This window comes from Lagenorhynchus albirostris, chromosome 15 (assembly GCF_949774975.1).
Source record: "Lagenorhynchus albirostris chromosome 15, mLagAlb1.1, whole genome shotgun sequence".
NCBI classification, from domain to species: domain Eukaryota; kingdom Metazoa; phylum Chordata; class Mammalia; order Artiodactyla; family Delphinidae; genus Lagenorhynchus; species Lagenorhynchus albirostris.
In genome coordinates, this window is record NC_083109.1 from 24,957,250 (window position 1) to 24,978,929 (window position 21,680).

The 21,680-nt window shown below is 40.2% G+C and overlaps 2 protein-coding genes across 2 annotated transcripts in view; both read right to left on the minus strand.

Moving 5' to 3' along the window:
• The window catches only part of ASIP (agouti signaling protein), a 212,154-nt gene that overhangs the window by 170,147 nt on the left and 20,327 nt on the right, over nt 1-21,680 (minus strand). The window lies entirely within an intron of this gene.
• On the minus strand, nt 16,672-19,440 carry LOC132505771 (tigger transposable element-derived protein 1-like). The gene is made up of 2 exons (XM_060123981.1): nt 19,079-19,440; nt 16,672-18,588 (listed from the first exon to the last, which is right to left on the minus strand). The coding sequence occupies exon 2, from the start codon at nt 17,627-17,629 to the stop codon at nt 17,030-17,032; it is 600 nt and encodes a 199-aa protein (XP_059979964.1). The 5' UTR covers nt 17,630-18,588; nt 19,079-19,440; the 3' UTR covers nt 16,672-17,029.

The following is a 21,680-nucleotide window of genomic DNA, read 5'->3' on the forward strand; positions in this document are numbered from 1 at the left end:
GGCTCCTTTACAGACCCACTTGATAGAGCACCCTCAGCTGCCAGTCTCCTAAATGTTAGCATTGCCAAAGACTCCAGAGCACCTAACCGTGTAGGGTTTTTGTGAAGGATAAATGAGATAATGCATAGAAAGTACTTGGCACTATCCCTAGCATACAGTAAGAATCATTCAGTAAATGGTTGAGATGGTGATAATAATGACTTCACTATTTTCTTCCAGCTTCATACATTCTCTTTGAGTGATCTCACCCACTCTAAGTGCTTCAATTCCCATATACAAATTCATGACTCAAATTAATATCTCCAGAATTTGAGATCTCTTTCAAGATATATATCTCCCACTGCCTATCAAACATTTCCTGATAAAACTGTGTCCTCTTATAGTACCCTTAACATGGCCAATAACATTATAATTTGGGGTTAACATCTGAGTCTCTCCCACTACGAATGGATCTCCATGTGTAGCACATTTACATCAGAGAACAAAATCCTTCTTCCACATAATCAGATACAGGGTGGATAGTTTGTAGTTTTCAAGGGTTGATGACTGCCCTTTGAAAACAACACTATGTCTTCATAAGGGCATATGACTTCCCCAATCCTACTTCAGATTCACTGCTTGACGGGGAACTCACTAATGGAACTTTTAATGAATTTCAATCCAATTAGTTTAAAAACAATTTAACGAAATCACATTTCTACTTACCTCAATACAGTTGGTCTTAAACATTAATTTTACTAATTTATAAAGCCCTAGTCTATGCCTTCTCCATCTACCTGGGCATGTTCTACAAGCCCAATGGCAGTGAATGGGCCACTAGTTTCTGCATGGAGGCTGTAATACCTATGCAGATAGTCTCTGAATATGTGTAAAAACTATCCCTAATTGTTTGCAGGAATGAATATACACTCTCAGTGATTTTCTTTTCTGGCAGTTATCAAAAGAGCTCCCATCTTTTTTTGTGGAAATGGAACATGTTGAATGCTCATTCATAAAAGAAACTGCCACATATTTAAGACATCTAGAAAACACAGCCATTCTCAGGCATTTTAGTGCGTATTACTGATGCTAAATGATACCATTTTAATAGTTTATTTAAGCACCATCATCAAGTGAAATTTTTCATGAATCTCAGTAAGCTAAAAATTAAGTGAAGCCAAAGACAAATGTATTAACAGCCAGCAATACCTGGTATTGAGAAGAAACTTTTCTGGCTTGTGAAAATAAAGACAGTTTCTCTTTGATCTCAATGTATAGGTGTATGACAATAGATTTCCCAGACTGTTGGGCTGTTAATAAATAAAAATAATTTTAAATGAAAATTTCACTCACTTGAAAATATGTATTGAGCTATGTAGCAGGCACTGAAGAGAAGAAAGATAGTCCCTGCCTTCCAAAAACTTAGAGATTAGTGGAACCATAGATTTATAAATCAAGTAAAGGAAGGGCTAAGGCAACAGTACATGTAAGGCACAGAGGCCAGAGAGAGGACAGCTCTTTCCACAAATAGTTCCACGTGGCTACAGGATGCAAGTAGTTGTGGGTGAAGGGAGGTATTGAGGTTGGAGAGCGAGGAAAGGGTTGGATATGCCATGCTAAGAGATTTGGATTTTATTCAGTGAGTAGTCAAGAACTCCCTTCTCTGACAGTGGTGAAAAGGAGAAGACTGGTGGGGAAGTAAATCAGAGGTAAGGAAATTAGTTGGAGGCTACTGTAAATATCCAGCTAAGACATAAGAGGACCAAACCTAAGGCAGCAGGGATGAAGAATAGGGATTAAGACTTTCTCTTTATCTAAGCTTTAGGAAATTTGATTATGATGTGCCTTGATATAGTCTTCTTCATGCTTCTTGTGTTAAAGATTTGTTAAACTTCTTGGATCTATGGTTTTATAGTTCTCATCAAATTTGAAAATTTTTCAGTCATTATATCTTCAAATATTTTTTCTGTACCCTCCCTTCTCCTATGGGGACTCCATTTATATATTAATGGATATATATTTATATATATGGATATATATGGATATATATTTATACATATATTAAGTCACCTGAAGTTGTCCCACTGAGACTCTTTTTCATTTGTAAGTCATTTTCCTCTATGTGCTTCATTTTGGATTGTTTCTACTGCTATATCTTCAAGTTCTTTAGTCTTTTCTTCTGCAATGTATAATTGCTGACATGAGCACAATGATGGTATCACTTCCCAAGTTGGGGGATTCATGAACAAAAACATAGACTGGGGCTAGACAGAAAAGGAGAGATAAGGAGCTTGGTTTAGGGCATGTTAAGGCTGAGGTCCTTGTGGACATAGATAGCTGAATATATTCTTCCCCTGATTAGAGGGAATAAATGAATTAGAGGGTGGAGATTTCAGAGACATGAGTGAAGAGTGTGAAGCCACTGATTAGGTCACCCAGGGAGCATGTACTGAAAAACAAAAGAGGGTGGAAAACGAAGTATGGAGTACTCTAACATTTAAGGTGCTGCAGAGGAGGAAAAGTCAGTAAGGAAACTGAGGAGTACACAGAGAAGGAAGAGGAGAGCCAGGAGAGACTTGTCATCAAAGATAAGAGACAAGAGGAATTTCAAGAAGAAGAGAATATTCTGCAGTGTCCAATGCTCTAGAAAAGTCAAGAATGATAAGGACAGAAGATTGTCTTTTAACTATTTTATTTTATTTTAATTAATTTATTTTTTGGCCACACCATGTGGCCTGCAGGATCTTAGTTCCCCAACCTGGGATTGAACCTGGGCCACGGCAGTGAAAGCTCTGAGTCTTAACCACTGGACTGCCAGGAAATTCCCTGTCTATTAACAATTTGGAGGTCACTGGTAACCTTAGAAACAGGTCTTTTTTTTTTTAAGAACGACCTCTGTTCACTTGTTCATTCATCCATTCATTCAATGGACACTTATTTACCAGTGTCTGGGATATAGAGATGAATGAGAGCCTCTATTCTGAGGTAGTTCTCTGTCTAATAAACAGCTATTGAAATAGCTTGATAAGTGTTTTGTTTGTTTGTTTTTTTAATTAATTAATTTATTTTTGGCTGCATTTTGTCTTCATTGTTGCGCACGGGCTTTCTCTAGTTGTGGCGAGTGGCAGCTACTCTTCATTTCGGTGCGCAGGCTTCTCATTGCAGTGGCTTCTCTTGTTGCAGAGCAAGGGCTCTAGGCGTGCAGTCTTCATTAGTTGCGGCTCGCGGGCTCAGTAGCTATGGCACATGGGCTTAGTTGCTTGGCAGCATGTGAGATCTTCCCGGACCAGGGCTTGAACCCGTGTCCCCTGCATTGGCAGACAGATTCTTAACCACTGCACCACCTGGGAAATCCCGATAGGGTCAAAACAGAGTGAAGTATGAAGGACTGGTTGTTAGCACAAACAGAATGTCAAAGAAGCTTCTCCAGAGGAAAAACTAGAGCTAAAATCCAGAAGGATGAAGATTCATAATTTTAAAAAGGGACAGGAGGACAGGAAACATGAGGGGTAAAAACCAAAGTAATGAGTACTTAACCTTCTGAATTCCTCATACTATTAGGCTAACACAATTGGATCTGGCTAGGAATATTGGCAGATATTCAGGAAATAGAACCATACTCTAGAACGACTGGAGGGACTTCCCTGGTGGCTCAGTGGTTGAGAATCTGCCTGCCAATGCAGGGGACACGGGTTTGAGTCCTGGTCCAGGAAGATCCCACATGCCACGGAGCAGCTAAACCCATGCACCACAACTATTGAACCTGCACTCTAGAGCCCGCGAGCCACAACTACTGAGCCCGCGTGTCACAACTTCTGAAGCCTGTGCACCTAGAGCCCAAGCTCTGCAACAAGAGAAGCCACTGCAATGAGAAGCCCGTGCACCACAAAGAGTAGCCCCCACTCACCACAGCTAGAGAAAGCCCACGTGCAGCAACTAAGACCCAACAACGAAGACCCAATGCAGCCAAAAATAAATAAATTTATTAAAAATAAATAAATAAATAAAAGGACTAGAGAAGAAAGATCAAATCTTAAGGATAGGGTATAGCCAATAATGAGAAGGGTGAAAAACTTGGTTCATAAATAAATGAGTCCTCTGTTCTCGAGTCCTTACCTTGATTGCACTGACTGGTGATAACCTTGTTCTAGCCCTAAAACACTTACCTCCTAAATCTAAAGGTGATGACCTTATTAATTCTAATCTTGTCTTTCTAAAGTGACTATTCTCATACCTCATATCTCACTATTTGAGTCAGAAGAAGAAAAGATTTTTCTTGTACATCTGAAGAGTTATTTGCGATTAAAACATTACTCCTGGGCTTCCCTGGTGGCGCAGTGGTTAAGAATCTGCCTGCCAATGCAGGGGACATGGGTTCGAGTCCTGGTCCAGGAAGATCCCACTTGCCACGGAGCAACTATGCCCGTGCACCACAACTACTGAGCCTGTGCTCTAGAGCCCGTGAGCCACAACTACTGAGCCCGTGCTCCTAGAGCCTGTGCTCCGCAACAAGAGAAGCCACTGCAACGAGAAGCCCATGTACCACAACAAAGAGTAGCCCCCACTTGCCTCAACTAGAGAAAGCCTGCGCACAGCAACAAAGACCCAACGCAGCCACAAAAAAAAAAAAATTACTCCTACACCTATATTTTTGGTAACTTGCCAGATATCATTTTCATTAACAAATATGAGTGTATTGATTCCTTAATTTTGAACTTCTTACTAAAGAAAGAGAATATGGGAAAATGTAAGCTATTCCTAGAATATGATGAGTAAACCTTTCAAATCAACATACTCCTTCAGAGGCTTTTTTTTTTTTTTCGTAAAAGAGCAGCTAGTTAATCCTAGAACATTTAAATAAAAGAGTTTAATAGTAGAAGCTCCGAGTTACCCTATATTCCATCCACTACACTTAACCCCAAAGTAGTCAGATATCAGCAAGCCTTAGGAGGGAAGATAAGCCAAGACAGCTTAGAAAGCAAGAAAACCCCAAACTTTCTATTGAGACTTCTTTTTTGGGACTGTGTTTGTTCTGTAATGCCTGTCTGATTCAGCTTCAGGAAGAAAAAGGAAATTGTCAATAGCTCAGAGTTACCCCACAGGAGGCAAGAGAACATTTGACAAATGTTTTTCCAACCTTGAAGACCAGCTGTTCTCTTCTCAGGTGTTTTCTAGTCAAAGTGAATTTCTATATCCCTTTAAAGAACGGCAAGGGGAGAAAACTGGTACCAGCTTCCAGACAGGAAAAAGTTTAAATGTTGTAGAATCTAATACATCAGGAGAAAGGAATATGGTCTGCACTTTGAAGTGTTTGTTTCTAGGCCTTCCCTACTTGCTTAGAAACTTTACTCCATCCAAATCTCCCCTCCAAAGCAGATGTCTGTGATAAAGAATAGGGACAGCACAAAGACATTTTTCCAGTGGTAATTCCCAGATGTGTGCTGCCCGGAATGATGAAGTGCAGCCCTGCTGTCAAGTTCCATAACAATCATGCTCTGAGTTCTATTGACACATGTTTTTATGCAGTTTTAGCAAAAGAAGCCTACATTGGGAATAGCTGACAAAATTCCATCGTTTCTACCACTATCTCTCGTGCTAAAACAACATCATTCTCCCAATCATACATGATTTGTGTATGGGTTGTGACTAATTCTAGTCTGTCTAAGGCTAAGATAATCAAAATATAACTGGGTTTTGGGTTTTTTCCTAACTAGTATTTATCCTAATATTTGAACAGAGGTGACAATAAGAACAACAAAAATACATATAGCTCTGTGCTTCCTGTGGTATGAAGAGGCATTTCTAGAAAAAGTTGTAAAGACGACTAGAAAAGGAACTAAGTATGGTGAGAACATACGAGCCAATTTGTATGACAGGGAAGGAAATAGATAGTTTGGACATTTTTTCAGGCAGATTTCAAAGTGATACCTTAGTAGTTGGGGTTCAAGAGGCTTTAAGAGGGCATTTTAAACTCAGAAGTTAGGAACAGCAAAGGGACATGGTTTGGGAAATTGCTACCTCTACGGTGATTAGAAGAGTTACATGTGGGAGTCCTGGTATGTATGGGCTGAGAGTAGACAGGAAGTTGTTTGGAAATAACCATAAAAGCATGATGTGTTGTAAACCCATGCCAAACTGAAGTAATATGACTGTGTTCACAATTAATTGTCTATGGGTTCAATAATATTACTTGTAAGGACAAATTCCAACATGGCTCTTTTTAAAATCTCCTTACTATCAGTCTAGGTAATTTAGGTGGCAAAGAGGTATTGTCATAGGTTGTCAGTTAAGAAGGATTATGGTCTGCACATATCATTAAATGTTATTTTAAATAGCACCAAATAGACCACCTGGAAGTCTTGGGAAGAGGGAGGAAAGGGCATGTAAAGACAGAGGAGGGAGAGCTTTTCCTGGGCTTTCCTCTCAGAGGAGTGGCTGGTAGGGGCCTGAAGGAGAGGCTCAATCCAGAGAAAGCAGAAAGGGCCAACAGATATAGAGAAGACTAGGAAGATACATGGTCCTCTGACCCCAGTGTTTCTAGGGAAGTTTAGGAGGTTCCAGTTTGGTCTGCCTGGGAAGAAGGTGAATACAGAATTTTATGGCTTGTCTTTATGATTTCTGACATTTCTTTCTTTCGCCTCTGATCTCACTATTAGGGGGAAAAAAGGTGTAAATTTACAAAAGCTGGCTAAAATGCAAATATTAAAAGAAACAACCTCAAATGTAGGTTGTTAGTCAATCATAAAGTGTAAAGATTAATAGGTAGCACCTTTTCCAGTTTTGTTAAAGAAGGCTGGGTATGAGGAAAGCTGGCAGTTCTTTAGAATCTGAATTTTAAGGGAACAGAAAAAGTGAATGCCTTCTCATTGTCTATAAACTGTTTAAAACTCATTAGCCTGGTATTCAAGGCCCTCCATGAACTGGTCTTAACCGCTCCAACCTTATTTCTCTCTACTACCTTACACTATACCTATGATGAGTAACTTTTGACCCACTAGCTTCGCAATCTAATTTCAATGCAGCCTTTCAGCTTGAAGGGTCTGAGGAACTTATTTAATCTGCTGTAAGGGAAATGCTCCTATTTTATTCTGGCTTATTATATTTCTTTTGTTGTACCTTTACCATCCTTTTGTGAAAATGTGGGCTCCACAAGGGCAGGGACTGTATCTACCTTGCTCACTGTGTATCTCCAGTGCCTAATACAATGCCTGACACATAATAGACATTCAATAAATATTTATTGAATGAATAAAAGAATGGCTTAAATCACTGGAAGACTGTTGGGTTGAAATGGCCAGACAGTGAGTAGGGGATAGGAGAAGAAGAAGTACTCTAGACTGAATAAGAACAAAGTTTGAGGTAATCTTAAAGATGACACTTTCTGAGGCTTAAGAGTAAATCAGTTTTATGGGAATTTCTTTACAGAACAAATGGTCAGAGGTAAGAAAGGGGCAGAATTAGAACAGTACTCAAGGAAGATTAACATGGTGGTAACCTGAAGGATGGATTAAGTTGGATGAGGCTGGAGCCAAGGAACTGAGCAGGAGAGCCTGGGCATAGTCAGTGGCCATGAGAATGGACCAGAGGCAACTCATTGGAGAGACACTGCAGAGGTGGAATCTATTGTTCCTGCCAAGTGCCAGAAAAGTCAAAGGTGGCTCCAAGGTGCCTGGCCTGGGAAATTGGCACAGAGGTGGTGATGGCAGGAGGAGTAGCAATAACAGAAATAGGGAACACAGGAATCACAGAGGTCACTAGATCACCAGGAAAATTCACATAGTAAAAAAAAACTATGGCAGAATGTCTAGAAAAATCCAATATCTAAATTTTAAGTAGTCCACCTATGATAATATAATAAATAAAGTTTATGCTAGATCCTTAGGTTAGATTTCCCCACCCCATCCCCCGAATCTCTTTGTCCTCCCCAGGGACAGAGTTAGCCCTGATCTCATGGGTTTCAACTCTTAGCAGTTATTTCAGCCTTGACCATAGCCAAGACATTTAGCCATTAGTATTAACTATAAGGACAGGAGAAACAAGAGAAGGATTTTCTTTACTGAGCTTTACCTGAGATTTGTTACATGAGTCTGCTTTGACGAACTCCATGATGAATTCTTTCTTGCCTCAGGACTAAAACATGATGTTTCCTCTGCCTAGGCTACTTTCTCCCCATTCTTCTTAGGACTAACTCTTACTCATCCTTCAGGTTTCAGTTTAAATGTCATTTCCTTAACAACGCACATCTAAAGTCTCCACCGCTATTTTAATTCATAGCAACTTGTTCTTCTCCTTCATAAAAGTTATCACAATTTGTAATTATATGTTGACTGCATATTTATTTATGTATTTTTTACTATCTAACTCTCCCACATGACTGTAAACTCCACAAGGGCAGGCACTATGTTGTTGTTTTGCGGCTGAAGTGCTTTCCCAGCTTTGTGAGGGGGTTTCCATTGATTCACCCTGGGCACTCGCTGGCTCCCTGCCTCCTCCCCCTCCTCCTCCCCCTCCTCCTCCTCGCCCTCACTCCTCCACCTCATTCACTGGCTGAGGCTGAGGCATCCCACACAATCGGCAGGCACTATGTTTTATTCAGCCACTCTACACCTAGCACCTGACCAAAAAACCTCATGTCCTATATGTATATGTTGAACGAATGAATCATTGATCCCTGGTCTCACCTGAGGACCAATTCTTGCCATGTTTTCTAGTTTCTTTATAAAAAAATTTGGTGGATTATCAAGGAATATTGTTAGTATTCAGTTTCAATTTTAAGAAAATGTTTTCTCATATGAAAACATGTCAGACTTCTTTGAAGAAACATTCCCCTCTAAGGTATGGTTTTTAGAAGAATTATATGTTTGATCAACTAAATCATCTTTTTAAAAAAGTTGCAAAATCTTTGCATTGACTGAGGTATATAGTTCACAGAAATACTAATTATTATACATAATAACAAACCTAAGTCAATATTTCCAGGAATCATGTCTTGCTAGCAACAGTATTAATAATGAGTTGACATTGTCCAGACATACATAAATGATATTAAACAGAACAGTTCCTCTCCTTTCCCTTGAGGTTCTTATAATACTTAAAGAAATGAGACATAAATAAGAAGTCTGAAATAGGAGACATTTTGGGAAAGTCATTGTATTTTTCCTTTCTAGTTTCTTCTCTTATTGTCTTCTGTTTTTATATTCCCTTTTGTGGCTCTCACCCCTTGTTTCTCTGCTTTTGTCTACTTTCTCCCTTCTTTGTTTTAGTGATATTAAATATGCCCCCAAATTCTAGCATTTACTGAAATCAAACTGTACTTTTTTTCTTTCCTGGTAATCAGATCCAAATAACCCAGAGAAGAGTCATATTTTTCTCAAATGTTGATACAACTACCACCCAATCAACTCCTGTGACCTGGGGATCCCCATCCAGAAGAAAGAGATACTCTAGGGCTCATATCTAGGGCTCCTGGCAGGTAACTCAATAAATCATAGCCACCAAATTCTCTGTAAAGAATATCTGTTTCCCACTCCCACCTACAGACATAAAAATATCCTTTGGGAGTACCAAGGAGAATAAATAACAAATGTACGGGTCTCTACGAAATACTTTTCATTCATGATCTCATTCAATTCTTTCAACAAACCTGTGAGGTAGATATTATTATTATCATCCCATTTTACACTAAAAAAGACTCTGAAGTTCAGAGAGATAAAATGACTTCCCCAAGGTTACTCACCTAGTAATTATGGCTCACCAGAATTATGGCTCCAAGTAGCCACAACTCTATAATTTGTGATCTTTCTACCACAGCAAAAACAAATCTCCATAACAAGAGTAGGAACAGGAATAGAAACAGTGACAAGTAAAGGAACACAATCCAAAGTTAGGGAACCTTATAAAACCATGATGTGGTTGAAAAATCCTTCATGGAACTTCTTGCCGCCTCATTCCACCTACCCTTCTCCTCCAAACCAAATGTGCAGAAACATCTTATATAGTGAAAGTTGTCCTAGTGGGAAGAGTCACAACTGCTCATGGGCCACTCTATCCAGAAGTGACGAATATTCTAATCAGGCAGCAGTCTGTGAGTAGGCTCTCTAATTCAGGCCCTTATCATCTCTTGCCTGGACAATTCCAAAAGCCTCCTAACAAGGCTTCATGCCTCTGGTCTTGTCCTCCTTCAGTCCATCCTCCACACTATTACCAGTAATGTTTCTGAAGTACAGATCTGTTCATGCCCTTCCCTGCTTAAAATCCTTCAATGGCTTCTGTTATGGGCTGAATTGTGTCCCCTAAAAATTCATATGTTTTTATGAAACATATGTCCCCTAACCTCTAGTACCTCTGAATGTCACTGTATTTGAAGATAGGGTCTTTAAGGAGATAATTCAGTTGAAATGAGGCCATTAGAGCGGGCCCTAATCCAATCTGACTGGTGTCCTTATAAGAAAAGGAAATTTAGACACACATACAGAGGGAAGACCGTGTGAAGACACAGGGAGAAGAGAGCCATCTGAAAGCCAAGGAAAGAAGTCTCAGAAGAAACCAAACTTGTCGATACCTCGATCTTGGAATTCTAGCTTCCAGAATTGTGAGAAAATAAATTTCTGTTGTTTAAGCTCCCAAGTTATGGTACTTTGTTTAGCAGGTCTCAAAAACTAATACAACTTCCCAATGTCTACAAGGTAAAATATAAACGTCTTACATTAGTGTGGCATTCTAGGTCTTTCATGACCCAACTCCTGCTTCTACAGCATTATTTCTGGCTATGCCCTATCTTTGACCATATACTCTAGAACACTAAATGTTTCTTGTCTCCATATCTTTGCCTATAGTGCTCTTGTCTCTTTCTCATTTTATCCTCTAAGATTTAGCTCCTTATAGCCCTCACCTCCAGGCTGAGTGAGTTATCCCTCCTCTACTAGTATGTGAGGTCCTGGAAGGGAGAGACTGTCTTATTCATCTTTATATCCCCAAACTCCACCACACTAGTCTATTCACAGGCAGGTATCAATACATATCTGTTGAAATGAACTGTGGATGGGTGGAGAGGCAAGAGTGGTAGGGAAACGGTTCTCTTAGTGATATCCTTGATCCACGGTGAGGAGTCAACTTACCCCTCTTTGTCAAGGCCTCAGGCTGGCAGCTTCCTTGTTTAATTTCAAAGTTAAGAAAAGGTTGGCATTATGGAACTCAGGACATTGAGAATATGATCCATGAGTTTCAGCTGTCTCCACTGTCTTTCTCCTTTAGCCTCCATTTTCTCTTTATTAGGTTCTTTGGATTCCCAGTTATGTCTAAATGTGGGTATTCCTGTCAGGCATAAGTAAGTCCTGGAGGAGGCAGGAATTCTCTTTCTCTCTCCCCCCACCCCCATTTCCCCCCATACATTGTTCTTATTCTCTCCTACCACAGAAGGGCTTCCTCTATGGCACCAGGGAAGAAAGATGTGGCACCTTCAAGCTTATATAGTCCCATTTTAGCAACCCAAGGGAAAAAAGATTTTCTTTCTTCTGGGAAAAGACTCTAACTAATCTTTGGTTGCATGCCTGCTCCTCAGACCAATTACTGTTGCAGGGGAATGAGGTACCATGACTGTCCCAACCTGAAACAAATTCTTCTTGCTGCCTTCCCTTCACTCCCAGCAACACACACAGATACTTTGGCTAGAGGTAGTGGGATGGTAGGGTCTTTCCAGAAAATTTATTAGCTACAACACATGTTAAAGTGACTACTGACAAAGACCTATACACAAATGTTTATAGCAGCTTTATAATAGCCAGAAACTGGAAATGACCAATGTCCACCACAGGTGATTAGATAAACAAAATGTGGTATATAAAACTAATGAAATCTCAGCAATAAAAAAAAAACTACTGTTATACACAACAACATGGGTGAATCTCAAAAATATCATGCTGAGCGAAAGAAATATATACCTACACAAGAGTATATATTATGTAATTCTATTTAATCAAAGCTTTCAAAAATCTGTATCTAATTTATATTGACAGAAATCTATAGTGGTTGCCTAGGTGTGTGTGTTGGGGGTTGGGGAAATTGACTGAGAAGGGGGCACAAGGGAACTTTCTGAGATAATGGTAAAATTCTATAGACTGAGTGGTAGTGGTTACATAGGTATATAAATTTGTCAAGTCACAAAGCTGTACACTTAAAATAGGTGCATTTTATTGTATATAAATTATGCCTTGATGAAGGTGATATTAAAAGTACATATAAAACGAGTGCTAAAGTGCTGTGATGGTAATCAAAATATTGATCTTTCAGGATAAAACCCAAGATCTTGGAACACAAATCCTCTTTAGTCAGACCTCTAACTGCCCATGTAGCCCTGTCTTTCACTGCACCACTCTCAATTGTAGTTCTCCCCACATCCCAAGCTCTTTTCCCCACCTCTAAGTCTTTACATATGCTGTCCCTCTGCTGATAGTAGTGCAGCAGGCAAAACAGCTCTTCTTTTAGGACTCAGGTCAAGCATCATCTGGGCTGACTTTCTGTGTTGCTTTAGGTTGCAGTACTAACCCCTCCTTTTCTCTGTACCATTCCCTGCACATTCTATTGTTTTCATTTGTTTGCACATTGACTCCTCTACTAGACTGAGGGCAAGTATGAAAGAAGTTTCTTCCATTGAAATAAGTTTAGGGGTGTTTCAAACACATGAAAAATAGAGATTAACCTAAAATTTCTTAAATGCTTACTATTTGCCAGAAACTACTAGCTTTGTCACTCGCTGGTTGGGACTATTTGGTCTATGGCTGTGACATCAGAGTTTCAGAGGGAATCTTTATAAGCTGAGACAATACAGTCCAGCAACATTTTTTATTTCTCTAACAGCTCAAACATTATCCTAAAACATTTTTTTGATTAGGAGGAGCTTTCCTGCTAATTATTAAATCCATATGTATTTTAATGGAAATTTAATCCCTGTTTGATTCATTCACACTCAATCTATCACAGTTTTACTTTTAAGATTTATTTGATGTTCAAGAAGCCATTAGAACCCCCATATAAGGCCCATCTCTGAGAAAACAGGATGTGGGTAAAATTAAGCAAAACCAAATGTTAACAAAATCTTTAAGGATTAAGCAGAATCTTAATGAGGAAAGTTATGCTACACTGTTTTGACTTTTCAGACTCCAAGTAAGTCTGCATTGACTAGAGAGTCTCTCACATCTTTATTACATATTTTCTCCCAAGGGACTGTGAGGAGATGAGAGAAGGAATGATTTGATGGGTACAGAAATATTTAGCATCGTATTCCTACTAATATTTCAGTCTATATTTTCTGAAAACCCCCCTGCTACAAAACACCTAAAATTGCTGATTAAAATACCATAAACATTATTTTAAATAGTACATTTGAGCTCCTAAGAAAGGTTTTTTTTTTTTAAGTTGAGGGACTAAAAATAAAGAGGGAGTTAAAATTGTTGGATAAATATGACTTGATCAGGGGGTGGAGGAGGTTGCCTGTCTCAGTAATCAAGGACCTGGTGTTTTATTTATTTATTTATTATTTATTTATTTATTGGTTGCATTAGGTCTTTGTTGCTGCACGCGGGCTTTCTCTATAGTTACAGCAAGCGGGGGCTACTCTTCGTTGCAGTGCGTGGGCTTCTCATTGCAGTGGCTTCTCTTGTTGTGGAGCACAGGTTCTAGGTGTGCAGGTTTCAGTAGCTGCATTACGCGGGCTCAGTAGTTGCGGCACGCAGGCCCTTAGAGCATGCGGGCTTCAGTAGTGGTGGCGCATGGGCTCTAGAGCTCAGGCTCAGTAGTTGTGGTGCTTGGGCTTAGTTGCTCTGAGGCATGTGGGATCTTCCTGGACCAGTGATCGAACCCATGTCCCCTGCATTGGCAGGCGGATTCTTTTTTTGTGGTACGCGGGCCTCTCACTGTTGTGGCCTCTCCCGTTGCGGAGCACAGGCGCGCAGGCTTAGCGGCCATGGCTCATAGGCCCAGCCGCTCCGCGGCATGTGGGATCTTCCCAGACCGGGGCACGAACCCGTGTCCCCTGCATCGGCAGGCGGACTCTCAACCACTGCGCCACCAGGGAAGTCCCAAGGATTTGGTGTTTTAAAAGACACCTGGACAGAAAGTGAAGCAGGGTACCGAGGAAAAACTGGGATCAGAGTTTTTCCACCATCAAAAAGAAATAACAAGGAAGTATGTCTGTTTTAGCTTGCTCTGCATGAAAAAAAGTCTCCCTCAAGAATCTGTAACCATAGGCCCACCATCAAGTGGGTTTGAGGATCATATTTGCACTAACTGTATGTCTTTAGACCTTCAAGTCAAAACATTAAAGTAAAAAATTGGTCCTACATTAAGACACTTGACAAGAGCAAATACAACCCCTCTCTCGAGGGGAAATCTCAACCCAGATCATATAAAAAGTTGGGTTCTTGAAAATTACAAAATGTAATTCAAAAATTACAAAATTTACAATGAAACATCCCACAATATGCAAGAATTAGCCTATAAGCTCATCAACAGACACCATTAAGAAAGTGAAAAGGTAAGGCACAGACTGGAAGAAAATATTCACAACACATACAACTGTCAAAGGATTTGTATCCATAATATATAAAGAACTATACTAATCCATAAAAAAGAGACCACAACCCAATTAAAAAACTGAGCAAAAGGTTTGAACGTATCACAAAAGATATCCAACTGGCTATCAAACAATTGATAAGATGCTCAACATCATTATTCACCTAGAGAATGCAAATAAGAACCAGAGATACCACTACACATTCACCAGATTGGTTGTTTAAAAGACTGACAATACCAATTGTTGATGAATATGTGGGATAACTGGAATGCTCATACACTGTGGATAGGAGTGCAAAATTAACAACCACTTTAGAAAACTGATTGGAATTTCGAATGAAGTTAAGCATTTTTCAAAACTGATGTAGGAAACAAAACCCTCAGCTTTAGGAAGCATAATGGATACTGAGCATAAAAATAAACCTAAGTCCATACTTAGATACAGTACAGTGAAATTATCAAAAACTAAGGGAAGATGTTAACACAACCAGACAAGGTCTAAAAACAGTGACCTAACCAGTAGTAATAAGAATCTCTAATGCTCTGATTGTGATGTTGAAATACCATTCCCCACTAAAAGAAACTAGGGTGTCTTAGAGAAATAGTTGATTCTAGAGCCGGGGCAGGAAAAGTACAAGATGAATCTGGAACATTTTGTCATACCACCTAGCAAGGAAGCTGTCAAAGACTACTGGTCGGGCTTCCCTGGTGGTGCAGTGGCTAAGAATCTGCCTGCCAATGCAGGAGACACGGGTTTGAGCCCTGGTCCTGGAAGACCCCACATGCCGCGGAGCAACTAAGCCCATGCGTCACAACTACTGAGCCTGTGCTCTAGAGCCTGTGAGCCAAAACTACTGAGCCCACACGCCACAACTACTGAAGCCCGTGTGCCTAGAGCCTGCGCTCCACAACAAGAGAAGCCACTGCAATGAGAAGCCCGCGCACTGCAACAAAGACCCAACGCAGCCAAAAATAAATAAATTAATAAATTTATTTTTTTAAAAAAAGGACAACTGGTCATGTCAAAATGACTCAGGAAACAACTTGAAAAAGCGCTAACTGGGCAAAAATGGGACAATTGGAGTGTCAATATAAAATAGTAAGTGTAATGGATTAAAACTGATTATATATGCTTAAGTCCTTGAGCTCACAGTGATATTTTAAAAAGTTGATCATATTTGGAGTATGAGAGTGAACCAATTCATTATCTTGAAAACTGGCAAATAAAGGGAAAGGATCAAGCATTTATCCTGCCTTCCCATTAGGAATTCTACCATTGGGTAAGTAAGTAGTAGATAATTGGGAGCATGTCTTTATAGATATATTTCAGCAAATAAATCAAAAGGATTAGAACATTTCTAACCTCCATTGAATGAATGGATCTCCATTGAATGAATGGATCTAACCTCCATTGAATTAATGGATCTAGGCAAGGAGCATCAGTGGCTGCTAACAGCACACACAAAAAAGCAACAACCAGGCAATCACACGTAATGTGTAGTCTTGTCAAAGGAATCAAACCTGGAGTCTGATAAAGCCTCTGCATTCAGCTTCTAATTTGTAGGTAATACAAAGGACATACAACAATGCTGAACTGTCCTTGAAATGCAGTTAGTAAAATCCAAACTGTGGGAACTATACAAGTCAAATGGACCACGTTCTTCAACAGATAAATTCTAAGGAAAAGAAAAGGATGGAGAAAGAAACAATAAATTAAAAGAGACTTAAAACACAGAGCAAAGAAAACAGATATATTAATTTTTTAAAAGGGCAAGACTAAACTGTAGTATCACACTCCTATAAAGAAATGCAAGGAGATTATTGCTATAAAAGTCAGGATAGTGGTTATTTTTGAGAGGAGGAAGGTGATTATATGATTGGGATAAGGTACAAGGAAGTGTTCTGAGGGAGCTAACGAAGTTTTATTTCTTGACCTGCGTACAGTAAGTCCCCTACGTGTGAACAAGTTCCGTTCTGAGAGCGCATTCGTAAGTCCAATTTGTTTGTAAGTCCAACAAAGTTAGCCTAGGTACCCAACTAACACAATCAGCTATATAGTACTGTACTGTAATAGGTTTATAATACTTTTCACACAAATAATACTTTAAAAACAAACACAAAAAATGAAGAAAACATTTTTAATCTTACAGTACAGTACCTTGAAAAGTACAGTAGCACAGTACAACAGCTGGCATACAGGGGCTGGCACCGAGTGAACAGGCAAGAAGAGTTACTGACTGGATGAGGGAGAGGTGGGAGATGGTAGAGCTGAAGGATCATCAGCAATAGGAGATGGAGGGCAAGCTGCAATTTCACTCACGCCTGATGTTGATGGCACAGGTTGTTCCTTGCTGGATTCAGTTCTATTTACCCTCTTGAAAAAACAATCCAGTGATGTCTGGGTAGTAGCTCTTTTTTTCTCATCATAGATGACATGGTAGTACTGGATTGCATTCTGAACAGCTGCTGCAACCTTCATGTTCTATTCTATGTTCTGGTCCTGTGCCTCAAAAACTAACAGTGCCTCCTTAAATAAAGAAAATCCCCTTGCCAGTTCCTGAGTGGTGAATCTCTTTGGTTCTTCAGTTACTTCTTCTTCCTCTTGTCTCTCTTTGTCCTTTTTCTGGGCCTCCAACTTAATCAGGTCTTCATTAGTAAGCTCCTCATGTTGCATGGCAAGGAATTCAATGAAGTCATCCTCTTGCAGATCTAGCTCCAGCTTCTCTCTGAGGGTCACTAAGTTGCTGAAGACCTCTTTCAGCTCCTCATCCACCTTCTCAAATCCACAAAAATTGTGAACCAATCGCAGGCAAAAGTTCTTCCAAACGCCATTCATGGTGATGGCCGTAACCTCGTGCCAAGCAAAGTCAATGTTTTTTATGGCCTTGTAGATGTTATAGTCCTTCCAAAATGTTTGCAAGGTTGTTCCTGATTTGTCACTTGCCTTTACTTCCTGACGAAAAGTATGACATAAATAATATTTCTTGAAAGTCACTATAACTCCCTGGTGCATAGGTTGGATGAGTGATGTAGTATTCGGTGGCAGATGCACTATTTTGACACTGGGATGAAAGTCCTCCATGAATGGGGAGTGGCCTGGAGCATTGTGGAGCAGCAAAAGAAGGTTGAATGGGACATCCTCCTCCAAGCAATATTTCTCTACCTCCGGGATAAAGTGGTGGAAAAACCAGTCCTGGAAAATGGCCTGTGTAACCCAGGCTTTGGGGTTACTCTTCCACACAACAGGAAAAGAGCCCTTGGCTATGATTTTAAGGATTCTTGGGCTCTGAATGATAAACTAAGAGTGGCTTCAGCTTCATATTGCTGGGAGCATTGGCACGAAACAACAGAGTTAGCCTATCCTTTGCTGCTTTATAGCCTGGCATCAACTTTTCCTCCTTACTGATGTAACTTCGGTCTGGCATCCTCTTCCTATACAGTCCTGTCTCGTGCACATTAAAAGCCTGCTTGGTTAAGTACGTACCTTCATCAATAATTTCTCAAAGTGTTTCAGGAAATTCCTGGGCAGCTACCGTATCTGCACTCGCTGCCTCACCACTTACTTTTACGTTGTGAAGGTTGGCTCTAGCCTTGAAACGATGAAACCAGCTATGGCTGGCATTAAAAGATGCACCCTCTGATTCTTCACTGTGTTTCTTCTTCAAGTCTTCATAAAGGCTTTTAGCTTTCTCTTGAATCAGCATTAAGCTGAGCCAGGACTCGATGCTGATGCCGATCCTGCATCCACAGACTGAGAAGTTTCTCCATCTCCTCCATCACTTTTCCACGCTTCTTCGGTATTACCGTCAACATCACTGGCACAGCAGACTTCACATATTTCATGGTCTTGTCCTTGTTCTTTAGAATCGCACCAGTGGTTGAACGATTCATATTATAAGAACAGGCGACGTCTACCATCTTTTCGCCTCACTGCACTCTCTCAGTTATTTTCACTTTTGTTTCCGTCGTTATCACTTGGCGCTTCTTAGCAGTACCAGCTATGTCACCGCTGCTTTTATGCTTGCTTCCGGACATCCTGGGCTTGAAATAAAGATGCTGTACTATATCTATACAGTACTGTACAGTAAAGTACACAAAAGCATAAGCACTTGTAGAGGATGCATGCATGTGACAATGTATGCCAGACACGTGAACTAACTTACATGATTGGACATGCGAACACACGTTTGCATCTTTGAAAGTTCACATCTTTCTGGACTGGTTAAAAAGGAGTGCACTTTGTAATAATTCGCTAAGCTCTGTGTGTGAGTGTGTTTTTCTGTATCTGTTTTATTTTATAATAAAAACCACCAAAAACAAAAACGACCAGACATGTTATATCACATAACAAACATACTAAAACCACTGAAATATATACTCTCAACCTCACTGATAATTAAATAAATTCAATTTTTTTTGACTATGCCGCACGGAGTCCTAACCACTGGACCTCCAGCGACTTCCCTATATAAATTCAAATTAAAACAATAATAGGAATCATACTGGCAAAATTTTAAATGATTAGTGATACCTGTGTTGGTGAATTTGTGGGGGAAGAGTCAGTCTCATGTGCTGTAGGTGGTCATATAAGCTGATTCAAATGTTAGTGGCAACATAAGCTGATTTTATTCTGTGGAAGGCAGTTTGGCAATAACATCAAATTTCTAATGTCATCCATTTTGACATTAAATGTCCCATTAGAAGAGGACTGGTTAAATAAATTACAGGATATCCACACAGTGGTATATAGAGTGGCCACAGAGTCTGGAAGCATAAGTTTATTAAAAATCAGATAGAAGAAAAACAAATACCATATGCTAACACATATATATGGAATCTAAGAAAAAAAAAAGGTCATGAAGAACCTAGGGGCAAGACGGGAATAAAGACACAGACCTACTACAGAATGGACTTGAGGATATGGGGAGGGGGAAGGGTAAGCTGTGACAAAGTGAGAGAGTGGCATGGACATATATACACTACCAAACGTAAAATAGATAGCTAGTGGGAAGCAGCCGTATAGCACAGGGAGATCAGCTCGGTGCTTTGTGACCACCTAGCGGGGTGGGAGCGAGGGAGACGCAGAGGGAAGAGATATGGGAACATATGTATATGTATAACTAATCCACTTTGTTATAAAACAGAAACTAACACACCATTGTAAAGCAAATATACTCCAATAAAGATGTTAAAAAAATCAGATAGATACTTACCCCCTTGGTTACTTCTGGTGTACACCAAAGGAACAGGCTTATTCAGTGAAACCAAGTCCACAATCAACTGAGGTAATGCATTTCAGATGCATGTGTAGGAGTTGATAGAAATTCTGTATTTATCTACTATGTTCATTGCAATATTGCACAGAGCATTGAACTACACATTGTTAATGAACGACAAAGCATTGAACATATTATGTATTGTAATGTCATATCAATAAATCAATTATGTGTATTTCCCTATTTTTCCAGACTTTATGGCCCCCCTTTATTGCGCAGTTTTTTGGGTTTTTTTTTTTGCGGTATGTGGGCCTCTCACTGTTGTGGCCTCTCCCGTTGCGGAGCACAGGCTCTGGACGCGCAGGCTCAACGGCCATGGCTCATGGGCCCAGCTGCTCCGCGGCATGTGGGATCTTCCCAGACTGGGGCACGAACCCGTGTCCCCTGCTTCAGCAGGCAGACTCTCAACCACTGCGCCACCAGGGAAGTCCCTATCGTGCAGTTTTAATAATCATAAGATAGATCGGTTAGTACTGACATAGAAAAAAGACCACAATTTATTAACTGAAAAAGTTATAGAAGAGAATGTGTTTTACAATGCCAGTTGTGTAAAAATATATGTGTTTATTTGTATATGCATAATAAAAATTCTGGAGAACTTTCAGTTTTTATTTCTCTATTGTTTCATTTTTTATGAGCCTTTATTTCCTTTATAAACAGAAAAACAATATAAATTTCCATTTTGAAAAACTTGAACAAAGCCAACGTCATGCTTAGGGTTGAATGAGAGTTTTTAATGCCTATAAACTGGCCAATGCTCTGTTCCAAGCTGTCTCTCTGTGAATGATGGGACTGGGGCAGGAGAAAGGAAAGAAGTATTAGTGAAATATCCAGAAAGTGAGAATGAAGGACTCCAGGCTTAAATTGGAAAAGAGGGGAAAGCTTAGAAAAAGAAATCTCCTTTCTTTGTAAAACTGAGTAGTAGAGTCAGAATATAAAACCGGTTGATTCGGGACTAAGGAGGGATCAAAAGCAGGGAAAAGAATGGAATCTGACAACACTTCTAGGAATTAGAAGGGGGTAGGGATTAGAAAGGGGGTATCAGAACCCAGACTTAAACACCTCCTTACTTGCTGATTATGGAACTTCCTGGACGACAGGATAGGGAAAAGGGAGTAAATGTACAGAGGTTATATGATTTATTCCTTGCTTTAGATATTTGTCTAATGAAAAGGTAGAGGACTAGATTTAAATATTTTAGCTAGGGGCTTCCCTGGTGGCACAGTGGTTGAGAATCCACCTGCCAATGCAGGGGACACGGGTTCGATCAGTGGTCCAGGAAGATCCCACATGCCACGGAGCAACTAAGCCCGTGTGCCACAACTACTGAGCCTGCGCTCTAGAGCCTGCGTGCTGCAACTACTGAAGCCTGTTCACCTAGAGCCTGTGCTCCACAACAAGAGAAGCCACCGCAATGATGTTGTGTACACTGCAACAAAGAGTAGCCCCCACTCACCGCAACTAGAGAAAGCCCATGTACAGAAATGAAGGACCAATACAGCCAAAAATAAATAAATTAATTAATTAAATTAAAATATATATTTTAGGGCTTCCCTGGTGGAGCAGTTGTTGGGAGTCCGCCTGCCGATGCAGGGCACACGGGTTCGTGCCCCGGTCTGGGAGGATCCCACATGCTGCGGAGCGGCTGGGCCAGTGAGCCATGGCCGCTGAGCCTGTGCATCCGGAGCCTGTGCTCCGCAATGGGAGAGGCCACAGCGGTGAGAGGCCCGTGTACCGCAAAAGAAAAAAAAAAAAAATATATATATATATATTTTTTACCTACTGTTATAGATATTACTGCTCACCAAATATTCCAATTTCTCTCCTTACTATACCTCTCTCTGCATGAGGATTATA

Excerpts from the sequence above, each read along its gene's own strand:
- LOC132505771 (XM_060123981.1), bottom strand. The coding sequence starts at position 17,629 with ATGGAGGACTTTCATCCCAGTGTCAAAATAGTGCATCTGCCACCGAAT.